General features: G+C 41.1%; 2 protein-coding genes across 2 annotated transcripts; both read right to left on the bottom strand.

The window, feature by feature from the left end:
- Positions 1–13: 13 nt before the first annotated feature.
- LOC124202223 (probable chitinase 10) lies at positions 14–2,976 on the bottom strand. The gene is made up of 5 exons (XM_046598522.1): positions 2,835–2,976; positions 2,318–2,773; positions 1,608–2,249; positions 1,068–1,538; positions 14–1,002 (listed from the first exon to the last, which is right to left on the bottom strand). Exons 1-5 carry the CDS (start codon positions 2,938–2,940, stop codon positions 128–130), a joined length of 2,550 nt encoding a protein of 849 aa, XP_046454478.1. The 5' UTR covers positions 2,941–2,976; the 3' UTR covers positions 14–127.
- LOC124202225 lies at positions 2,890–20,365 on the bottom strand. The gene is made up of 11 exons (XM_046598525.1): positions 20,257–20,365; positions 18,970–19,108; positions 15,691–15,797; positions 14,503–14,615; positions 13,921–14,040; positions 13,525–13,739; positions 4,716–5,132; positions 4,520–4,643; positions 3,862–4,443; positions 3,703–3,792; positions 2,890–3,638 (listed from the first exon to the last, which is right to left on the bottom strand). Exons 5-11 carry the CDS (start codon positions 14,014–14,016, stop codon positions 3,534–3,536), a joined length of 1,629 nt encoding a protein of 542 aa, XP_046454481.1. The 5' UTR covers positions 14,017–14,040; positions 14,503–14,615; positions 15,691–15,797; positions 18,970–19,108; positions 20,257–20,365; the 3' UTR covers positions 2,890–3,533.
- Positions 20,366–21,557: the final 1,192 nt, after the last annotated feature.

Genomic DNA, 21,557 nt, shown 5'->3' on the forward strand with positions numbered 1-21,557 from the left:
TCAATTAACAACATTTAATTATCACTCGTGTGTATTGCGGGCCGAATCAATCAGATTTTGAATATATAGTAATAAGATTTAAAATATTAGAAATGATTAAAAATTGTTAAATTTGAATTCTAACGTCCTAGATAACTAAATTAATTAAAATAAACCCGAAAGCCAAAAATGTAAGTTGCTGACTATTGCCAGCAATTCGGTGCCCATTGTTTGGTATGAATGGCGTTTTCGAACTCGTAGCCTGTGTCGACTCCGTCGTGACTCTTGGCCAAGTGGACAGTTTGGTAGTGGATGGACGGGGTGTTGTTGGCGTTGTTGTCGTTGTCTCACCCGTAGTCGTCGAGGTGCTGGCTGTAGTAGTCTTGGTGGTCGCCGCCGGTGAAGTCGTCGTAGTCGATGTCGTCACCCCAACAGTTCGTGAAATGTTGGTCATAATAGGATTGGGTCCATCACCACAAGTGTTCCTAAAGTCGTCGGTACTCATGTCCCAAACCATGGCTCCGCCTAGTCCCCTCTCCAGAACGTAGCGACTTTTGACATTGGCCATGACGGGATCGTCGTAACCAACCCAAGTCTTTGGCACGCTCGGAGTGGAAGCGTATGGACCGATTTGGAATGTCGGATCGACCACCACCTCCCAATTTTCGTTTTTCACATAATTACAGATTTCGTTGTATCCTAACGTTCCCGATTCACCGGTTAAAGGTCCTGCAGCTCCAGGTCCCAAACCGGGTGCCGGAAGCGTGGGATCCTCCGTGTAAGTATAATCGAGTGTCCAGGACTTTCCGTATAGGGGAATTCCCAGCATGAGTTTTGAGGACGGCATACCGCTATCTTTCCAGTACTGGACGACAGCATCGATATTGTTGGTTTCATCTGTATCCCAATCTCTTTTATAGAGCGGGGCGTGATGGTCAGTTAAAGGTTCCCATGGCCCGTGCATATCATAAGCCATAATGTTGATGTAATCAGCTGTCGTGGCCAACACAGGTATGTCGTATCCTAACGTTGAAAAAATGTATTAAAAAAACCTTTTTATTTCATATACACTATTGATTAATACTGACCGAGGTCGCTAATGGTTTTATTGACTCCCACAGCGATAGTGAGTGAATATTTCGGTGTCTGTAAATTAAATGCGGCTCGAAGTTCCTTCATTAATTCAGCAAGCCCAACTTTGTCGGACGCACTACTCGGATATTCCCAATCGATGTCCAGTCCATCAAATTTATACTTGTCAAGAAATGCCAAGACTGAATCGACAAAAGTCCTTCGGTTAGTCGAGCTGGCCACCATGTCCGAATATTTGGTGGTTCCGTCGTGAGAATCTGTCCAGCCCCCAATCGCGATGGTTGTCTTCAATTTCGAGTTTTGTTTCTTGAGATCGACGAATTTTGAATAAAATTTATTTTCTCCTAAATCAATTTCAGGTTCAAATTCTTTGATCTTGTAAGTTTTCCCATCCAGGATTGCAAAAGCGTAGACCATGTCGGTGCAGAGTGTGGCATTTATGTCGTCTACTACATATTTGCCATCGCCTTATTTTAACAAAGAAATAATTTGATAAGATTATTAAAATAACGTCACACTAGTGAAGGCAAACATACCTGGACGATAGTAGGCCCAGTTTGGGAAATAGCAAATAAAGCGGGATCCGGCATTCATGACTTTGTCTGAAATAGTTGTCATCAGAGGATTGGCTCCACCACCGCATTTGTTGTGAAAATCGTCGGTACTGATATCCCAAACCATTGCTCCACCCAGTTGATTGTCGATGACGTATTGAGTCTTCTTGGCAGCCATTTTGGTGTCGTCGTAACTCACCCATGACTTTGGGTTACTCGCAGAGAAGGCATAGGGGCCGTTAAGGTACTCAGGATCATCAACAGTCTCCCAACCTTCAGCGTGGATGCTGTTACAGATTTCGTGATATCCTAGAAAACCAGGTGTTCCTGTAAGTGGACCAGCTGGTCCATCGCCTTTTGTCTTAGCAAGAAATTCCGGTTCGACACTTTCCCCAAGGATCCAACTTTTGCCGTATAGGGGAATTCCCAAGTTAATCTTGTTCGCAGGAAGTCCTTTGCTTATCCAGTGGTTGACGATGAAATCGATGTTGTTATCCACCGTTTCCCAGGATCTTCTGTAAAGTGGGGCGTGGTGATCTGTTTGAGGCTCCCATGGCCCATGCATGTCGTAAGCCATTACGTTAATGTAATCCGCTTTTTCGGCCATCACTGCCACATCGTAGCCTATTCATAAATTTGTGTTGTGTCAGTCTGAATGAAACAATCTGTTGGAAATTAAATTTAACTTATACCTAGGTCGATTATGGTCGAGTTTGCCGCTACAGCGACAGATATCAATTTAGTTCCCAAGGCAACGCGAAGTTCCTTCAGTAATTCAGCAAATCCTGCTTTGTCGGATTCACCACTCGGATATTCCCAATCGAGGTCCAGTCCATCAAATTTGTAAAGTTGAAGAAATGCCACGACCGAATCAACAAACATCTTTCGGTTAGCCGGGTTGGCCACCATATTCGAGTACTTGTTGGTTCCGTCGTGAGAATCGTTCCAGCCTCCAATAGCGATGGTTGTCTTCAGTTGAGAGTTGCGAGTTTTGAGTGCGACGAAACTGGCGTAGCCATTATTGCCGATGTCGCCCCACTCATCAGCGATTTTTATTTGGTACGTAGCTCCATCCAGGACGGCGAAAGAATACACCAAATCGGTACACAAAAATGGATCGATGTTGTCCACTCCAAACTTTCCGTCACCTGAAAAGCGTTTAAAGCAATCATGCCAATCAATGAATAGAATATGATGTAATTCAAATACCTCCTCGGGAATACGTCCAGTTAGGAAAGTAGCAAACGAAACGGGTTCCTACGACGGATGGAATTGCGCAGCAGGACAAAAGAGCCAGCGCCAAAACAATTTTCATCCTCACCAGTGACTTTGGGGCCTTTTATGATTTAGATTTTGTAAGTAATAGTAAGGAACTTGAGAAGTTACAAGAAAAGAATTCCTTTCGCTCTTTGCAACAATTCACTCGGTACTGCGTGTTGTTCAGTTGCAGCGAGACAGGTCAATTGAAGTAGCCATAAATGATAAGGATTGATCAACACCACGATAGTGGAGGGGAGGTGGGTGTTTAATACATTGTTTTCCGTCAGCCGTGATAATGTGACTCTTGACTCGCATGTTTAGGCGGATCTCACACCTGTACTCTATTCCTGAACGTTCCATCTAAGATGTCGCCATTATGCTTTATCTATGACAACCGAAGTTGACCACTGTTCGTTTTTTATTTTTAATCTCTCATCAAAGTTGAATTAATTCAAGAATTGCTTCACGGCTGAGGGGGAAATAAAGCCCAGCAAAAAAAAACATACGTCGATGAATACTGCGGTTACGTAACAACTGAAAAACAGACGATAACTAAAGGTCGTGATTTCATCAAGGTGAATTATAATCCCCTAAAACAAAAGGTACTACGTAAACATAAAAAAAAAAAAAACTCCCGTTTTTGTTGATTTAGGACGACTGAGAGGCATTACTGATGGGCGTCATGGCAACGGGATTATCCGCCGTACTGAATTGGCACAACACCACCAGATAGGTTAATGTGGTTCCTATCAACTGACGACGAACGCAAATGTCAGGAACTATTGACATCCAGTCAATCAACTAATCAATAACTCACCGAAATGATGATGTGTTTAGTCAAGGTAAACATCCCAAGGACTCCGAACGTGGGCGAAGTTTCAGACACCTCCAGTAGGAAGGTGTGCACCTTTACATAATAAAATGCACTTGTCCATTATTGTTAGTTAATTTTCATGGAGTGCGATGTAAATTTTACCTCTTGACTTTCGTCGTTGCAGCCCTGACGGGAATAAAGGTCGTTGCGAATGCTCTGCAGGACGGGAACGAGCGACAGGGCCTTGGAGCGGATCAGATCGGCCGTGTGACAAATCAGCCACAGCCGGAAGAGATGCTCAACAATCATGTAAGTCAATTTAATCGTTCTGGGGATGACGAAGTAAAGATCTTCACCGCCATCCGATCCTTGCGGCAAATTCTGGTAGGATTTCAGCAGGTTGTAGGACGCGTTGACAAAGCCGATGAACGTGTAGGAAACGGTGGCAAAGAGGACGAAGCCAAACGTGCTGCAGAATTTCTCGGCAGCTCGGCAGGCGATGCCAAATTGGCGTTGATAATTCCAGACGACAGCTGCATTGGTTGAAGGAGGACAGCAATTCAGTTCCAGCTGACTGCTAACTGTTTGAAACGCAATCGAAATAATGCGGCCGGCACTGATGAAAAGGGCGCACGATCCAAACGAGTAAAAGTAAACGACCGAAAGCAACGCCAACGCCATCCTGTTGGCCGGAGAAGCAAGCGATATTTCAATCGACAGGGATAAAATCAAGTTCAGCGATAACTTTAATGGAAAAATAAAAACAATAAAATTATTAGAAACATTTTCAAAAGTGTTAAAAAAAAGTGTCAAAACTCACTGCTACGAGGCAGCCGAAGATGCACTGGACGGAAGTCTTGCGGCAGCGAGCCGTGTCCTCGGGAGACAACGGAATGTGCAAGAGCATATCTTCTATTGCACGCCATAATTTAGCAGCCGACCATCTGTATTGGATTTGAAACCAAACGAACACATTTATAAACAGAAAATTAATGACGCACGAAACTGTAAATTACCTCGCCATGCACCAGGAGCCAATAAATACGGCCAAAATGTAGATCCAGTAATTGAGAAATTCGATCAAATAGTGCATAGTGGATTTGCTATTTTCCACGTCGGCAATCGTCCTGGTTAAAATGAAAGGGAAGTAGACCAGTAAACGAAATCCACACGTCCCCAATGTCAGCACCACCCAACCAATCTGGGCCGTTTGATGGAGAAAACGGCAATTAGTGTCCGACGGTTCGTGAAAATTGATACCGAAGCATCGGAAAAGCGTGAAAACGGGACCTAAAATTGTTTCCAAGTCATTAGTCTCGTAACCGAGGCTTGGATTAGCGGCCCAGGCCTCCTTGGACATCTTGTTCATTGCCATCCTCCTTGTCGAGTGCGACCAGGTCTTGTTCTCACGGCTATGCGAGGACTGGAGTCGCCTAAATCGAAAAGCATTTCATTAACTCGAGTGCAGGTTCAATCAATTATTATTCTATTATTCAATCATTATTCAATCAATTATTGAGGCTAGAAAAGTAAGGATGTGCTCGATTGGCAAAAAAGTAGGGAGGAACCTCGACACGTCAGTCAACATCATTTGTGATCTTTAGAAAGAAAGCACTTGCGTCCAAAGACTTTTCAATCAATCAATCAAATAGACGAGAAAGGATTTTCGATTCCCCACAAATGGTTTTCACACGACCAGTTCGCGTTTTGCACTTTTAAGACACTTTCCCGCGATGAGTCTACCTTTCCCCCACATCATTATGATTGTTATCGAGCGAAAATTGATGGGCGTGAAACCTCAAAGAGAATATTTGAATTTAATAGGGTAAAATGTGAAAGCACTATGTTCTACAACGCATCATCAAAATAGCCATTATCACAACCCTAATTTTTCTTTTACAATCATGCAATTAAAAATGCCATAATCCAGCTATAGGGAAAGTGTGCCAATAATACTTAGCAACATGTGTTGAAATTGCGAAAAAATGTGTATCATACAGAATAAAGTTTAAAGTAAAAATACACATACCTGAAAAATCTAATAAATCACATCATTCAAACTCTTTGGAGAACTTGGGGAGATAAACATATGCACTCTGGAATTCTAACATTGTAGAAATGTGGACTTTGATACTTCATTTTCTCCATTCCTGTAAATTGTAACATGTAAAACCAATCAAACTATTGATATAATGGTTGTGTTAGATAGGTTCATTACATACTGAACAAAGCCGTGTCATGCCGACATGTTATTGGAGACGTGACGGAGAAAACTAATTGGGGTTACTGTTTTGCATTTGAATTGGTGTCGGCACGTTTGCGGAAGTCGGTAAAATTCTTCCACTGCTGAGTAGTCTCTTAATCAAGCTGAAATCATTTTCTACAGTATAATTCGAACGACGAAACAAAATGCCCTGAATAAAAGAAAAATTGTCACAGCAATTACTAATGTCAACAAATCTGCTTTTAAATGTGTGGGCGTTGCCAAATAATTCAAAATTGTTTATTGCGTCGTTCAAATTTTTGTGCTGCGCTTTTTCACAGCGGTTGCGAACGCGAATGTAATTCGATTAATTATAACACGAAAAGAAATGTTGTTATTACAATGCAATCAAAGAATCAATAATACAATTTTTCTTTTCCTGTCTAATAACATTGTTTCCATGGAGACAAAAATGAAAAACAGATAATTGCGGGCGATTAAATTTATCTCCGTACATATGTGAAAAATGTTGCTTCGTCATTGAATTACATCGCGTTGTACCGGAGCCTAACAACGTAATACAGTGGGATTTTTTTTTAAACTTCTGTGTGGTAACTGATAATGATGTCGACTTCTGCAGAGAAGATGGGCCTTCAAAAGGTAAATGCCGCCATAAGCATCTTTAAAATCCAAATTAAAACGTCAAACTCTCTCCCAACTTTCGTTTCCGTCTACAAACAAACACACAAAATTCGTGACGGTAATAAACCTTCGTCGAGTGATCAACAGCCACTTCAGAAAGGAACTAAGGGTCCGAACATCTGGTTGTAGTGGGATTATCATTATAATGAGACGTAGTTATCGATTTCCCAGGGCTCTTCTATCGTTATTTAAATAAAAAGGCCTAACTAGATCGTTGAAAAATTACGTCCTGTCAGGTTTTTTCTTTTTTAATTTTAATTTCGGATCAAGAATTGAGCCAAACGAGATAACATTTATTTGAATACCTTGGCGGCTGGACCAGCCAGCCAGCCTGGGATAGATAGAACATTTTAAAAATACAGGTTTGGGTGGATAACGGGTCGATCCAACAAGATAGCATTCAAATACGTACATCAGTGCTGCACTTACGTAATCAACAGTAAATAACTGTATTTTCCTTATTATTCACGCTTCCTTGCCCCTCCCCACAGATAGGGCGATAAAGGTGTGACATTCAAATACTATCCAATTATCACGACATTCACGCGATCGAAAAATGAAAAAAAAAAAAAGGCGAACACGATACAAGTTTTCGAGCGTTCAAAATTCAGGGAATGCTACCGACATTAATCGCGTGTGGAAAACCTGATTCGAATGCAAATACCCGCGAGGTGGCGAGCGTGAATAAAAAGGGCAATAAAATCATCGCGTTCTTTTATAGATTTGAATTCGTTGATTGATCACACGTGTTAGTTGATGACCGACAGCGCTAATTGATCTCTCACGCAAACGGTTGCCCCCCACATAGACGCCAGTTATGCAAATGTTTTACCCGGTTTCACCGGAGACTGCACGATATTAGTTTCGAAATGATTAAGGCCATCCATAATCGCCACTTGCATCCGTCCACAAACCATTTCCATTTCATAAGTGAACCAACACCATCTAGTTAAATAATGAAGCAATAAAAACTTGACTGAAAGTCATTTCCGATTTGAATTGTTAATTTGACGGAAAGGAGATCATCAAGAGTGTGAAAAAATTGTGCAACCAGCTAAAACATAAAAATGAATGGCATATTATACCGAAAATGAAACAAAATTTTGGCGTTGAACCACCGCCCGTGTTCCATATTCTGTCCGCCCTCAAGGTGATGGAGGGTTTCACATCGTGTTCCGGCGAGAAATAAGAAAACACTTCTGCTATCACTCCCATAGCAATTCCATGGCAATCATAAACTACTCTTTTGTTGATAAGAAAAAAGCGTACGGCACGCCTCCATTTATCAAAAGAAAATGCAAATCATCCGCTTTCGTACCATAAGTGTTACAACGTCAATCGATACACAAGAGAAGGAGGATCTGATTCTCACACAATATGACTGTGATTGGACCGACTGGAAACCAACCCCGCCATCCTTTATGTAACGCTCAGGAGAGAGAAAGGTGAACATGAGCAGAAACTATACAGGAATTAATCTGTTATTGCCAGAACCAACAGTCTACATCAACTTTCTCCGCATATCGTGACCATTGATCATATTCCGAAAGAAGAAGAAGAAAAGAAAATGTTAAATATGTGACCCGGTCCATTTGATCTCACGTCACAAAATAAAGAAAAAGCTTTTCTTGACAATGAAATCTCTCGTGTTTTTCTTTTTACACGGCTATAGGCATGCCAGCTGTGTCTTTATAGAAGTAGGTGAATTCTTTACGACTCTTCACAATGCCTAGACTATATACATTTGTATAAATGCTCGCTGTGTAAGTTTCTTATCTTTCGCGATTGAAACAACACGCAAGAGGCAAAAAGGGACATGTAAGATGTTCAGTGGAAATACGGCCATTTTTTTCCCCCTAAATTTTCATTAAGCAATCAACTGCTACAGTCCTGGCAAGATGAATAGGTTCTTGTACGCAGTTCAAAAGATGGAAGGAAAAAAAAATTCATCCAACGATGTTACCCATCCATCATTTGGCTAGTACTACATGTACTGTAGGGTTCACAGAGTCTACGCACACAAAAAAGAAATGGATCAATCATAAGCGATTTAATGTTAGTGTTTCAACATGCATACAGGTATTTTGTATGGCTCGGAGCGTTTGAGATATTCCTAACTGGCTATCCATCCAGTAGCAAAATTTAGAAAAACCTGATTTCCAACCGTACGCACAGCTCCAAGGGGGGTTTGACCTGAAAGTTGATACACGCATAATCCATTCGGTATCGATCTGCTGAATTCCGTTTCGAAAAAAAAAAAGTAAATCGGTTTAAGCGGGACATAGTTTTGTGGGTCAACATTTCCTCGCTATTTCTCTAGATGTTTGATAAGAAGATTACCAGAATTTTTTTTACCACGGAGAAAGGATCGAGTGAAAGGAACATTCCACAGCGATAAAAGAATGCTACACACATACTCAAAGAGTTTTAAAACAAATACCCGTATATTAAAGAATTACAGCGGCTTCTTTTAAGAGTATCGGGGACTCGATCAACTTAACCATATAAAATTTCATGTGCCAGAATTTGTCTGGAGAAAGTACGCTATATAGCTTCTTTATAACTGAAAGCAAAAACAATATCAACCCGCTAGATATAACCTGTTTGAGGCGTTATAGTTACAAAAATATTTTATTTCTTTTTCGTGGGATAGATCCTGAATGCCATTGCAACAATGCTGATGATCTGGGCTACTTGAAGGGCGTCAGTGTATGACTCCTTAAATGCACAAATCTCATATAAATAGGGGGTCAAATATGGTCGAGGATTATGCTAATAAAGTTGATCGACAAACTTGATAACAGCTGCACAACATAAATAGTAGGGGTAGTCTCTCTTTTACGGCTGCGCATATAAAAGTTATTGTCAAAAATAAAAACTCCCATTTTGACATCAATTTCTTTTTCTTTAGGTGGGAAGGTGGCCAATAACGCCGTGAAATCACATTTTTTAAAAGGGCGTTGGTGGGAACCAAAACAAGTGAATGATTGCGTGCGTCCTAGAGGAATAACATCATTTCACGCGCTCGTGAATCCACCCCCGTCTACTCTTCACGGCCAGGATTATTTGCTTTCGCACATTCCAAAAAAAGGGAAAACTAAAAAAAGGATGATGATGAGGGATGTTACAGAGCACCCTGGAATTACAATCTAATCATAACTGTTATGCAACAAAATCCTGGCTTCATTACGTATAGCTGTAATGCGGTTGAAATAATATGTCTTATGGCATTATTCAATACCCACATCATCTTCACATCAGTCACGGACAATTACCTTAACAGCTATCCGAGCCATCCCACCACCCCTTCCAGCACCTATTTTCCATTTTGTTTTCAGGAAAAAATTCGCCGAAAGGTTTTTGTTTTAACACCTTGTTGAATTTTTGAAAATCCCACAAGTGTCGATCGATCGGCATTTCGCTTTAGCGTGGAAACAAAAATCAAAATTGCCGATATCAATAGAGAATTTCACCTACTACTTTCCAATGTAATAACTTGTTGTTTTCCATGGATGGCATTTATCGAGTCGAGGGTATAAAAAGAAACGTCACGGATCATCGTAATAATAAATGATAGCCAGTGTTCATTTTAAATAAAAAGGTTTCAATTTTCCCGGACTTTACGAACTTGTATAATAGTAACCCCGTGCGAAAAAATAATAAGCTATAACAAAACCCCGAATCTTTTGCGCGTTTTTTCGGTGTTACAACAATGGCAATTGTGGCCCACATAATGGACACTTTTACCTACCCAGTCCGATGCATTTGTCGCATGCAAGGCGACCGAAATGTTTTTAAGCGAATCGTAACAGAAAAATACAAAAGAAGAAGCACATCGGGAAGTTTCGCTTCTTCCCGATGGGAGAGAAAGTCGTAGTGTGTCAATGGCACTTTTTTGTGTTCAGTCTTATCAAATCGTGTCATTTTCACTTGTTTTCATTCGCTTTACATCGTCAATTCATTTTCCCCCCCAAAATTTTACAGTTTTTCTTCTTCAACAAAATAATTTGAACGGACCGGGTCGCAGTTGTCATGACTCGTTCACGCTGTTCTGCGGCTTTGACGCTCATTATTCAAATGAGATGTCGGCACCGTCTTGGCCCCACCGCCGATTTCTCAACAGAAGAATGAGAGAGACACGAAGTCTCTGAATTATAAAGTGGTTCGACTTTTTCTTTCAACAGGGAAAAGTCACATCACATTAGCACCTAACCGTTGCTAACCAATCTCATCCATGATAAAGAGAGAGAAAGCTTCTGATGAACTAACCACTATAAGAATAAGATAGGGGGGATAAAACATCCCCCAGGTGAAAGGTATGCATTAGCTCCGCTTTGATACACATCCTGATGAAAAAGCCATGCATCATTCCGATGCAATCTCTCATCATCATCTTCATTTCTTATTTGTCCTATGTTGCCTTTCTCCTGATGGGCAGCAGCAGCAGCGGGTCAACAAAAGAAACGGGACAAATGTGTAGTTGAGCGCAAAACTAAATTGCGGAGGTCGCAGTCATTTGTCGTGATCGTGAATAGCATCTCAGTCGAGCAAGGCCAATTCAAATGACACCATTATTATATACGCACTCGGGCGCACGCGGAGAGAAACTCGAAGCTGAAAGGAAGCGGCAATTGCACAAATAAACCGCCGCAAAGTCGCTCCTACTGCCGCTTTTAAAATATAAATAAAATCATTTAAATCTTGGCGCGCAAAAAATACCCAGGCGACACAAACCGCCCCTCTCCAAAACGCAATTTCTGTCCCGTTTCTTTCTTGAAGCTCATAATTTACCTGATAGCGCATCTTCAACATCCGGGATAATGTCGTAAATAAATCGTCCCTTTTGTATTTTTTTAAACTTTTCACGATGACTATGTTGAATTAAAAATTAAAAAAATTAAAAAAATTAAAAAAATAAAATAAAGATGCGATGATAAACACCTTCATTCCTGTCACATGTCATTTCTCTTCTCAGTACAACCCCCCGGTGTCTCAACCATTTCCACAGTTGTCGTCGGGAGCAATTTTTCACCTTTTTTTTCGGCCACGTCATCGTGATTTTCCTAATAAGCGCCGGTGCCCAACAAAAGTTGAGCAACCCTGACCAAAGCTGCTGCTGAAGGCTGCCTACAAATCAACCGTAAGCGATTGTCCGGTTCACACACACACGTCTGCTCAGAGTGTTTGCTAATGTGCTAACCTATGCGGGTTGCTATGCAATGATGATTCTATGCGGGCAGCGCCCCGGAGTAATTTCGTATTAAAAGATGCGCGATCTGACGGAAGCTACGGCTAGACATATTTCGAAACGACCTGGAAGGCATCTCAGAAATAAAAAGGGATAGCGACAAAGAAAAGAAAAGCGACTGAAGAATGAGGAGAAATATTCAGCACATTTACACAATAAGACAGAAAATTCCCCTAAAAAGAATTTCATTTTTATTATTTTTGTAAAAATCTAAGCTTTAAAAAAAACATGGCCTACTTTTCTTCCAGACTTTACTGTCGGTGCTGTTTGTATAAAAGGCAATACCAACAAAATATCAAACACCTGGGCCGGCATATCAAAACAATCGGAACAAAACTTTGGGCATTAATTTGTAAGGGTATATCATTTACGAGACGGTTCGATTTTGTTTTCTAGTTGGAACTGATGAAAACGAGTTCAAATCGTGCGGTTGAATATTTTAGTTTTCAAATTGATTTCGATACGAGCCCAGGTAGAAAAGAAGGGGACGATCGAGCGACTCGGTGAACGGGAGAAAGTTCAACTGCGGAGAATTCACGACAAAATGGCACGGCTGCGAAACAAGCGTGCGAAACGAATCAAATCGATATTGGAAACTTTTTCATGCAGACAAAGTCGTGATTGCTCATGAAATTAAAACTTTCAATTACAATCAGACATTGACGATATGAGAGAGAGAAAGAGAATTAACCTGAAAAAGTAAACCCACGCTATGCGAAATTAACTCGACGAAAGGAGAAAGACAATCAAAATGAAGACTATGGCGTTGGAAACTCTTTTGCCACTCCATTTAGTTGTTGACTTTGAGTCGAGGTGGAAAAGTCACGGGGTCTGTGAAACTCGCCAACAATGGACAGTACATTTAGTATGTCCGTCTTGGCAAGGCAACGGGTACTTTAAGCAGCAAATTATTCAAACAAGGGGGGAAAAAAGAAAACCGTTAGGAAAACAATCAGAAGCACACCAATTTATGGAGGGCTAAAGGCGGACCTTCAGTTTGCCTGAGTTTTGGACATAAGAACAGTCGACGTTGTCGTTAACCAAGCCGGCCGCACCGGTGGGTTTAATCCTGTCGACTTGGACAGGTGCGTTTTACACGACTCAGTCTTCGGTCGATGGCAAAGTTCCCAAAATGCCATCAATTAAGAATTAATTTTTCCGCTTTTGGCCTCAAAGGCAATGGCACAATCCTCAATTGACTCGGCAAAAAAAAAACTGAAACAAAAAAGCAAACACAAACATGACATAAAGCAACGGCCTGTAGTGCCTCCTGCTGTTAAATCAACAGTCCCACACAAAAAAACAACGGAGATGCAAATAGTTTCTCCTGTTGTAGAGTCAAATCGAAAGGAGCAGCCCCACAGACCCCAAAGGGGATATCACGCTCATAACCATTACGGGAGAACCGTTGAATATGTAATCATATGGCCAGCGTCTATACAATGGACGGACGGATGGCGAAACATTCAAATTGGATGCAACAGTCGACGGACGTGGCATTCGCTGGACACCTCCAGGGCAACAACGGCCTCAGAGTTTAATTGTTGCTCCGATTTCAGACCCCCATCAACAAATTTTAAAAGGAAAAATAAGAAAAGCCGAAAAAGGAAATATTTTGGCAAAGGGGAAAAAGAAAAAAAGAGTTTGAAATTTGAAATAAATTTTCTCTTACCTTTGGCCCTGGGCGACGAGTTCGACTTTGAAACTTTCGGCCTCGGCGGGTAGACGGACGGTGGCGATGAGTTCCTTTTCGCGTCGCATAATTTCCTGTTCCTCAATTTCGATTTGCTTCCGGCGCTCCACGACCGTGATTTGCATTTCTTCCGTCCGGATCTTTTGGCGCGTTTTGGCGGCCTGCAATTCGTATGCTAATTGCGCCTCGGCTTTCTAATCGTCCGACCGACATACGAACCAACGAACGAAAGGAAAGAAGAAAATAAAAATTAATTCCATCCATCAAACGGAAATGCGACGAATAATTAAATAAATTAAAAATGTCAAAATTGTGGAAAAAGTTGGCGGGTAAAATAATTAATCGTCCGTGTGAATAATTAATGAATGAACTCACGGCTGTGTTAATCTCCCGGTCGAAATTGGATTTCTGAAGTTTGTAGAGTCGCGTGTTGTCCTCCACTTTGGTGTCCATGTTGTACTTGACGTCCATCGAGGCTTTCTCACATTCCGCTTCCTGCATCCATCCGCACGGATCACCCCGTCGTCGGGTTGACACGGTGACGTGATTTTATTTTGAACGAAAAAAAAGGGAAAGAAATGGGACAAGACGATGAAATAAATTTTTGTTTCGTTTTCTTTCATCACGAGATGATGGGGAGAAATGTGGGTCATCTGGAACGCCAGTCACGTCGTCCACCGGCCGATGATAACAAAAAAGACACTCGTCGCGTCAAGCGCAAACACAAACACAACAGGAGTGCAGTGCACGTTATTCCCGCCCAGGCCCAGGCCGAAACTTCAGGGGCAATTCAATTTACAACAATCGGGAAAAAGACCGAGAAAGGGGCACCAGGTGTTTGCGTGACTTTTTTTTATTTTTAAAAAACTTGTTGTTGATGTCGACACTTGTAGAATAAATTGTAGGATCGAGTCCTACAATTATTCGTTCGTTTCATTTTGATTTCCGTGTTCTTACCCGAATTCCGGCGTCTCTGTTGGCCTGGGCTACGCCCACAGCCGCGTCTCGTTTGACATCAGCCGTCTGTACTTTTCTCAGTAGTGACAAATACTCGACGTCGTTGTAAACATCTGAAACAAAAAGCATCAAAACACAAAACAGTCGGTTAAATTTAAAAGATGAATAAAACTTAGTTATATGGACGGATTGAACGAAAGATAACAATGAATCAGATGCAAATCTAGGTGTAACAGGAACATAAATTCGTGCCTAGATCAGCTCACGACAATTCACGACAGCTCAAAGCAACGGAAACCAAATCTCGGCGGTTTCCCTCATTACACTAATGTAATAGGGCGCATGATTGTGTGTGTGTGCGGATTTCAAATTTTAAACCGTGTAGACAGCGGTGTAGTATATACAATAACATCCCTGTATCTTTGTCAGCTGGAATCGTATCTGTCATCGTTACAATTTGTTTAATCATGTCGTTAAGCTTGAAATGGTTTTGACAGTGGGGGGACCCATACGATATGTACTCGTTTCGAGTAGAGATCGTTAACTCCATACTTGTTTCTGGCCTTTTTCTTTTTATTACCCCGACAGAGACAAACAGTCCAGTCCCTCGAGTACACCAGACACCGTTATTACAGGATTTTGCGGTTTTCGGTGGGTTTTTGAAAGTACGCTTTTGTTTCCATCTGTTTGTTCATTATCAGCGGGGGATTGAGAGGGAACCCAACTTGGAGGGTTAAACCCAGTATAAACCTTGAAAAATTGTCAACAATTACATTCAGCAGCGGAATGACTTGTGCTGTACTGTTTCGACCTGTTGGCACACCGGATATGTCGTGCCAAACGCACAAGACAAACGAAGAAGGAAAACGGGGAGTCGACGAGTACGTTCTCACAGTTTCACAGCAAAATTTCTTCAAAATTAATCAATACTCTCTAGTTATTCACGTCACTTGCAAAGTCGCCGGATAACGAAAAAACCGCAACAAACATTTTCGTCTAAAAGGATTTGGATTGTGACGTCATTCGGAACTTTCTCCAATCTTTTTTGGGAGTTATATTTTGTCGGTAATGGCGTCCTTGACTCAAAACAGCCGGAAAAAATAACAGCAGAAACCAATTATTCGTTATCATCTGCTGGTCGGTCGGGAGATTGGCCAAAATGAAAGAGACTAGAAAAATAAAATTTACCTCGATTGAAATGAGCGCTGGATGTCGATTATGAGTTACCAGGTACACGCCCACCCACCGGCGATGGTCGTCTTATCTCAGTATACTGGCACCACAGCAGCAGCCACCTGCAATCATTATTCAATTAAATTAAATCGAGTGAAAATAAAAACAACCCAAGAAGAAACATTGGCTATTAACCAAATCATCACAGATTCAAATTTAAAAAAGGGAATTTTAATTGTCCATTGGCCAACACAAGAGAATCTCTTGGGCAACATTCCAAATGGGTCAATCGTATGCAACTCGTCTGAAAAAAAAAAAAAAAAAAAACACAAATCGAGGCGTTGCTGACTCAATAAAAAGACAAAACAACACACGACCTAGTTTTCCCATTTGAAACAGATTTTTCGCGCCTTCATAAAATCTACACAAAATCCTCCACCAATATCCAGAAGAAGAAGCCAAAAAAGAGAAAGTTTTCTCTCCATCGCGGGGGGAAAATAATTTTTTCGTCGAAATTATTCGATTGCGTGGCCCGTGATGTTTCTCCCCGCGTGTCTCTCTTTTCTCTCTCTTCATTTTCGGGGGCGCGTCCTTGGATGTTAACAACGTGAAAGTGGCCGGCAACGACTGGAACAACCACCAAACAACAGTATAAGAACAACACAACATCGAGAAGCGCCGGATAGACTTGGAGAGCTGAGCATTTAAACAAAATCCCGTCGTGGAACATTGCGCTTACACCCACACATCTTTCATACATATCCCCACCAAAAACACGTGATGCTTACACCAAGTGCTGTACCAATAACTCTCTCCCAACGCATCAATGGCATAAAGAGCTTTCTCCAATAACAAATATCGAAACAAATCAAATATGTGTGTACAATATCTTTTTTCTTCTGGCTTTGCCAGCTGCGAAGAGGAAAAATAGAATTGGTAACCCTTTCATCGCTTTCTATCTCGCCTATTGTCTGCTCATTATCAAACAGGATGCAGGTTCATAGGAAAATTAGCTGATAAAGAATTCCGGTCGAACTGAATAGGTTTTTCCCTGAACGTCAAAATTGATCCCACCATTTAGAATATTGGAAATGAATCTTTCCTTTTCTTATTTTCTCCAATCTCCTCCATTTCATTCTCTTTTCTTTAGATCCGTTATTCGATAGATTCCCAGGTACAACCATACTAATAAAAATATTCCCCCTACAAAAAATGAGAAATTCTGGTAGGGTTTGCTAAAGAAAATCGAAAACACATTCGAATGAAATTATTATTTATATTATTATGGGAATTTTATTCGTTGGTGGTTTACCGATGTTCGTTGAAACATGACGGGTGAAAAAAAAAGGCCAACCACTGCGAGCTTGCGTGCAGAGAGTCACGTGCGCATCCCCCCCCACGTGTACGTCCTCTCGTCCGAATCTACAGTTAGCCGTGATGCGTTTCATCATCCGCGTGAAATAATGTTTTCCCTGGAGAGAGTGCTGAATCTTCTCTCTTTATTGCACCACGACGATAGCTATCTACCCTGTTCGACAATCAACCAACCCCAGACTATACGTGTCATGTCTCACTCTCTCACCATAGAATGCGGTCAAGGAAAAAGAAGAGACTCTCCTCCGTCGCATTTCCAGTGGTGAAACGGCCCAGAAATCTACAGACAGGATATGGAAAATCGTAAATAGTTGCCAGCATTTCCTACTTCATCTTTTCGCCAACTCTTCCATCAACCGCTGACGCAAAACAGTCGGCTGAATTTGTAGATGAACTACTTTGGCGCTAAATTTAAATTTTGGGAATGAAACCTATTTGCAAATAAAACAAGCGGTAGTTTGACTTTAGACATTCCGGCAGCTTTCGCAGAGTAAAAGTTTTCTGTTCTGATAGAATCAGAGCGAATCTGACGACTGAAATCTTTTCTCTCCTCGTTCACCTTCCCCTTTTTTTTACTTCTTCTTTAATCTATCGACTACACAAATTCAAGAGATATAATAAATACACGAAATTCTTGGAGAAAAGATGGTGGAATTTACTACGAGAGGAAAACCGGTTGGACGATACGAGCGGGACACGACGCGGTCTGTTGCCTAGGCAGTTTGAATTTTAAAATAATTTCCAGTTCAGGAGAAAGTCTTCACTCTCCTGTCAGATTTATCCGTCTCCTATTTTTTGTGTTGAAAAAATGAGGCGACTACAATTTCAGAAAGGTTGAAACATTCCCTTGTATGGTAAGATCAATGAGGAAGAGTAGGGGTGAAAATACAGAAGACTAGGGGAGAGCTAGACAATAATTACGCCATACCCGAAATATTCTAATATCCGGCTGATTCAACACGGTGCTGACGGTGGGAAATTGTTCAATTCATGCTGAATCACTTTTCCTGCTACCTGACCATCCGAAAAAATAGCCAAAGATTATTTTCCTATTTGAAATCTGTTGCGAATTTTTAGTTTTCAAAAAAACCCAAAACGTAATCGTCCCTTGGCGGTCGACTAAAAATTCAACAGTTAAAGCGTTATTGTCGAGCGAAATTAAAACTAACATAAAAAGGACGAGTTCAGTTCCAGTCCAGCAAAAACTTCTTCTTTTTTTGCCGGTCAATAAAAAATAAAACTGTAAAAAACAGTCATCCGCATCCGGTCACGCATGGAGGAAAATAGAAAAAAAGACGGAACAGATGAAAAATACGTAAATGGTTAACTCCAAGATAACATCCGAACCGGGACTCAAGCAGTAATACTAACTGTTGAGTCCCAACTATTTTCCAACATCTGTTGCATTCACGTTATGGCAAAAATGTTTCACGGTCAGATAAACCCTCATGGATCCCACCAGAGACAATAGACGAAACAACCGGAAGATGAAACGTGAATGCCTCGTAATGGCCGTACCCACGACATTCATTGCGTACCTTACGTCACGTCATTACAGCTGATCCCTTGTCAACCACCCGCTAGATTGTTACGTGTCTGTGTTTGCGCTCAAACCGACAAATAACTCTGCACACGCTGCAATTACCGATTAATCACAGAGTGTGTCTCCCGATGACACCTTGTCATCTTTTTCGTGCACAATAAAGGCGGAGATTCGATTATAGGTTACACGCAATAGAAGGGGGGAAGGCAAATTCGTTTGGAGAAAGTTGCAAAAGACTTTATAAAGAGATTTCTCTTCCTCATCAAAAAAGGTAAGGTCGTCCACGTTTCAAATCTTTCAAAATAGGTTGCAGACCACATCACAAAATTACGTATGGTCGGCGGAAGACGAATGAAAATGAAGGGGGGGAAACCTACCGGTTTGGAATAAACTGACGGATGAGGCCGTCCATTTTCTTCCGTAGAGCAGTAGACCCATCCATCAGAGTCGGTTGAGTAATCGTACAGAAGACAAAGAATTGGGGGAAATTGCCTCAAGGACTTCCGCGTTTTTGTTCTAGGAAAAATAAAAAAAAATAAATGATTATTCTTTAAGGATAAGATAGTGCATAGATTAACATCAGTTGCTCCCCGGCTGTCACCTGATATGACATGGTTTCCCGTTTCTTTTTGACTTACGTGGGAAGCATTTTCAACGATATTCGATCGCCGGATAATTTACAGTAAACACAAATTTGCATCTTTGAGTATGGTTGTCAATAAAGCAGAGCTATAGTTTGATATTCTATACATCTCTGAAAATAATACGGGATTAAATATTGCTGATCGGCATGGACAGTAAAAAAACAATCGACTAATATTACATTGAAGATTGAGATTCAGTTACTTTATGGCGAAGGCCACCCAACGAAATACTTCCTCGAGGATGAATTCCACACTGAAACATGTGATTTGTAACACACACTGGTGATTGAGTGATGGTCAATCGTGGCTGACAGAGTAATCAATTGGAATGGGATAGTCGACAACTGCAATCAATAACCCATACAAGCTCTCAGTAATAGAAAACGCCCTGTTACACGAATATAGTAAAATGGTGGCATCTGTCTTGCCAATTTGCGTATTTTTAGACACCTCCACCTGTCTGAAAATGGCAACAATTCCCGCCCAAACAAACACACGTTTCCAATTAACGTGGGATATCACTGAGAGGTGGAAATCGGTTTGTACCATTTGATTAACAAGCAATTCACGCAGTATAGAAATGTGATGCCTGAATGGCGTACAAATTACACAAGCTCAACGTTCCGTTGAATGAATCAATAATTTCAAGGAATGCTGTCGAAGCCGGTCGAAGCTAATCACTCGTGTGTGAAACCTGATTCAATGGCGAATACCTGCAAGGTGGTGATTGAATAAACTGGGGCAATAAAATATGAATCACCTCCGAAGGAAAAAGCACGCCATTTTTGTGGGTCACGCGAGTCGGTATCGGACACACATGTCAGACCATAAAGAAGACTAAATTTGTGATACAAAACTTGCACTGGATGGGTTGATTACACGTGTTACTTTGAGGTAGAACAACATCATAATTTGTCCATCACGCAAACGCTCGACTTACACGCACTAGTTATGCAAATCAGTTTTCTAGAGTTTCTGCACGATTGGCTTGTTACACTGTTATTAAGCAAGGGGATTTACCTGTTCATGTTGGCTGCACTCGTGACCGGCACCAACGACCCAAACTATGTCCTTTATCTCTTGGTTTCTATTTCTTAACTGCCAGTTTTCTCCTCTTAATCTTTTACAATTTCGTCTGCTCTTCCACGTGCAGGAGGGTGAGTAATCTTTTTTTACAGGGGTGTCAGAGTTAATGTAAAAATTGATGACAGATTGTAAACAAATAAAAATAAACTAAAAGCATGGCGAATATTATTTGCGTGTATTATTTCTTTTTTTAAAAAGAATTTGAATACAATTTTAAAATTCCGTTAATATGTCACATGGTTGTTTACGGTTGGCTACATTCATTCGTCTGCTTCAGAATCTACATTGTTTGGAAATGATTTACGAGTGGGTTCCAAGTTGTTTGTGCGAGAGTTCCTTTGAATTTTTGTCAAACGGGGGGAAACCCAACAGAAATATTATGCGGAAGTATATTTTCTCAAATGGGATTTTAATTGTGATGGCGAATAACTTGGCAGTGGTGGCGAAGACATTCCGGCCTATCACCGACTCTTTTTTATTTATGTGGATCAAAACGATTTCACGTTTCTTTTGGCTTAATTTTTAGAATATCACGAACGGTGACGCCTCTGGTACTGTTGGTCGACCTCCAGTGTGTCTAGCAAAGTTGGAAAGTAAGTCAAAAGTACCCCAATTAGAACTGTTCCATTTAAAATGGCAAGAGACCCATACTTACCCAGGTATATAGCGTTGGGGTCGGCTCCACCTTGCAAAAGAAGCGTAATGATATACAATATCACGGGAATCTGTGCTTCTGAAGTCTTTTCTATACCCTGCAGGATCGAAATCATCAGCTGTATAAAATTTAACTTTATGCGAATCATCCTGTTCTTAATTCTCGGTAAGGTTTTTTCCACAGCACAATGTTTCAAAGTTGTCTTTAACGCCGGACTGGACGGCCGATGACAGATTGGTTAGCGAACGAAACTTGTTCTTGTTCTGTCACTCATTTGTCAGACATACATTTATTTCTTTGGCTAACCAAAACAGCTTGAATTTTTAAAAAGGGGGTTCACACTGGAGTCGTTTCCTGTGGGAAAAATGCGGTTTGTTTTTTTCCACCAACGACAAGCGTCCGTCCAATTGTTCAAAGTTCTCCAACGTCCATCACCTCTTCTGAAATTTGCATGCAAGATATTACATAAGGGTAAATCGCTGGGAAAAATTTTTGGTCGGTATATCTGACCGACTGAAGTCGGCCAAACTCTCGCCAGCCTTGATTATAACATGTTGTCTGATATTACCCCTAAGATATA

This window comes from Daphnia pulex, chromosome 9, assembly GCF_021134715.1.
Source record: "Daphnia pulex isolate KAP4 chromosome 9, ASM2113471v1".
NCBI lineage: Eukaryota > Metazoa > Arthropoda > Branchiopoda > Diplostraca > Daphniidae > Daphnia > Daphnia pulex.

Bases quoted from the DNA above. Each gene is read 5' to 3' on its own strand.
- LOC124202223 (XM_046598522.1), bottom strand. From the start codon at position 2,940: ATGAAAATTGTTTTGGCGCTGGCTCTTTTGTCCTGCTGCGCAATTCCA. The intron at 2,250-2,317 runs GTATAAGTTAAA...ATTTATGAATAG, and splicing joins CTCGACCATAATCGACCTAG to GCTACGATGTGGCAGTGATG. The intron at 1,003-1,067 runs GTCAGTATTAAT...TTTCAACGTTAG, and splicing joins TAAAACCATTAGCGACCTCG to GATACGACATACCTGTGTTG.
- LOC124202225 (XM_046598525.1), bottom strand. From the start codon at position 14,016: ATGGACGTCAAGTACAACATGGACACCAAAGTGGAGGACAACACGCGA. The intron at 5,133-13,524 runs GTAAGAGAAAAT...TTTTCGATTTAG, and splicing joins CTCGTCGCCCAGGGCCAAAG to GCGACTCCAGTCCTCGCATA. The intron at 3,639-3,702 runs GTGAGTTATTGA...GTTCGTCGTCAG, and splicing joins CTAAACACATCATCATTTCG to TTGATAGGAACCACATTAAC.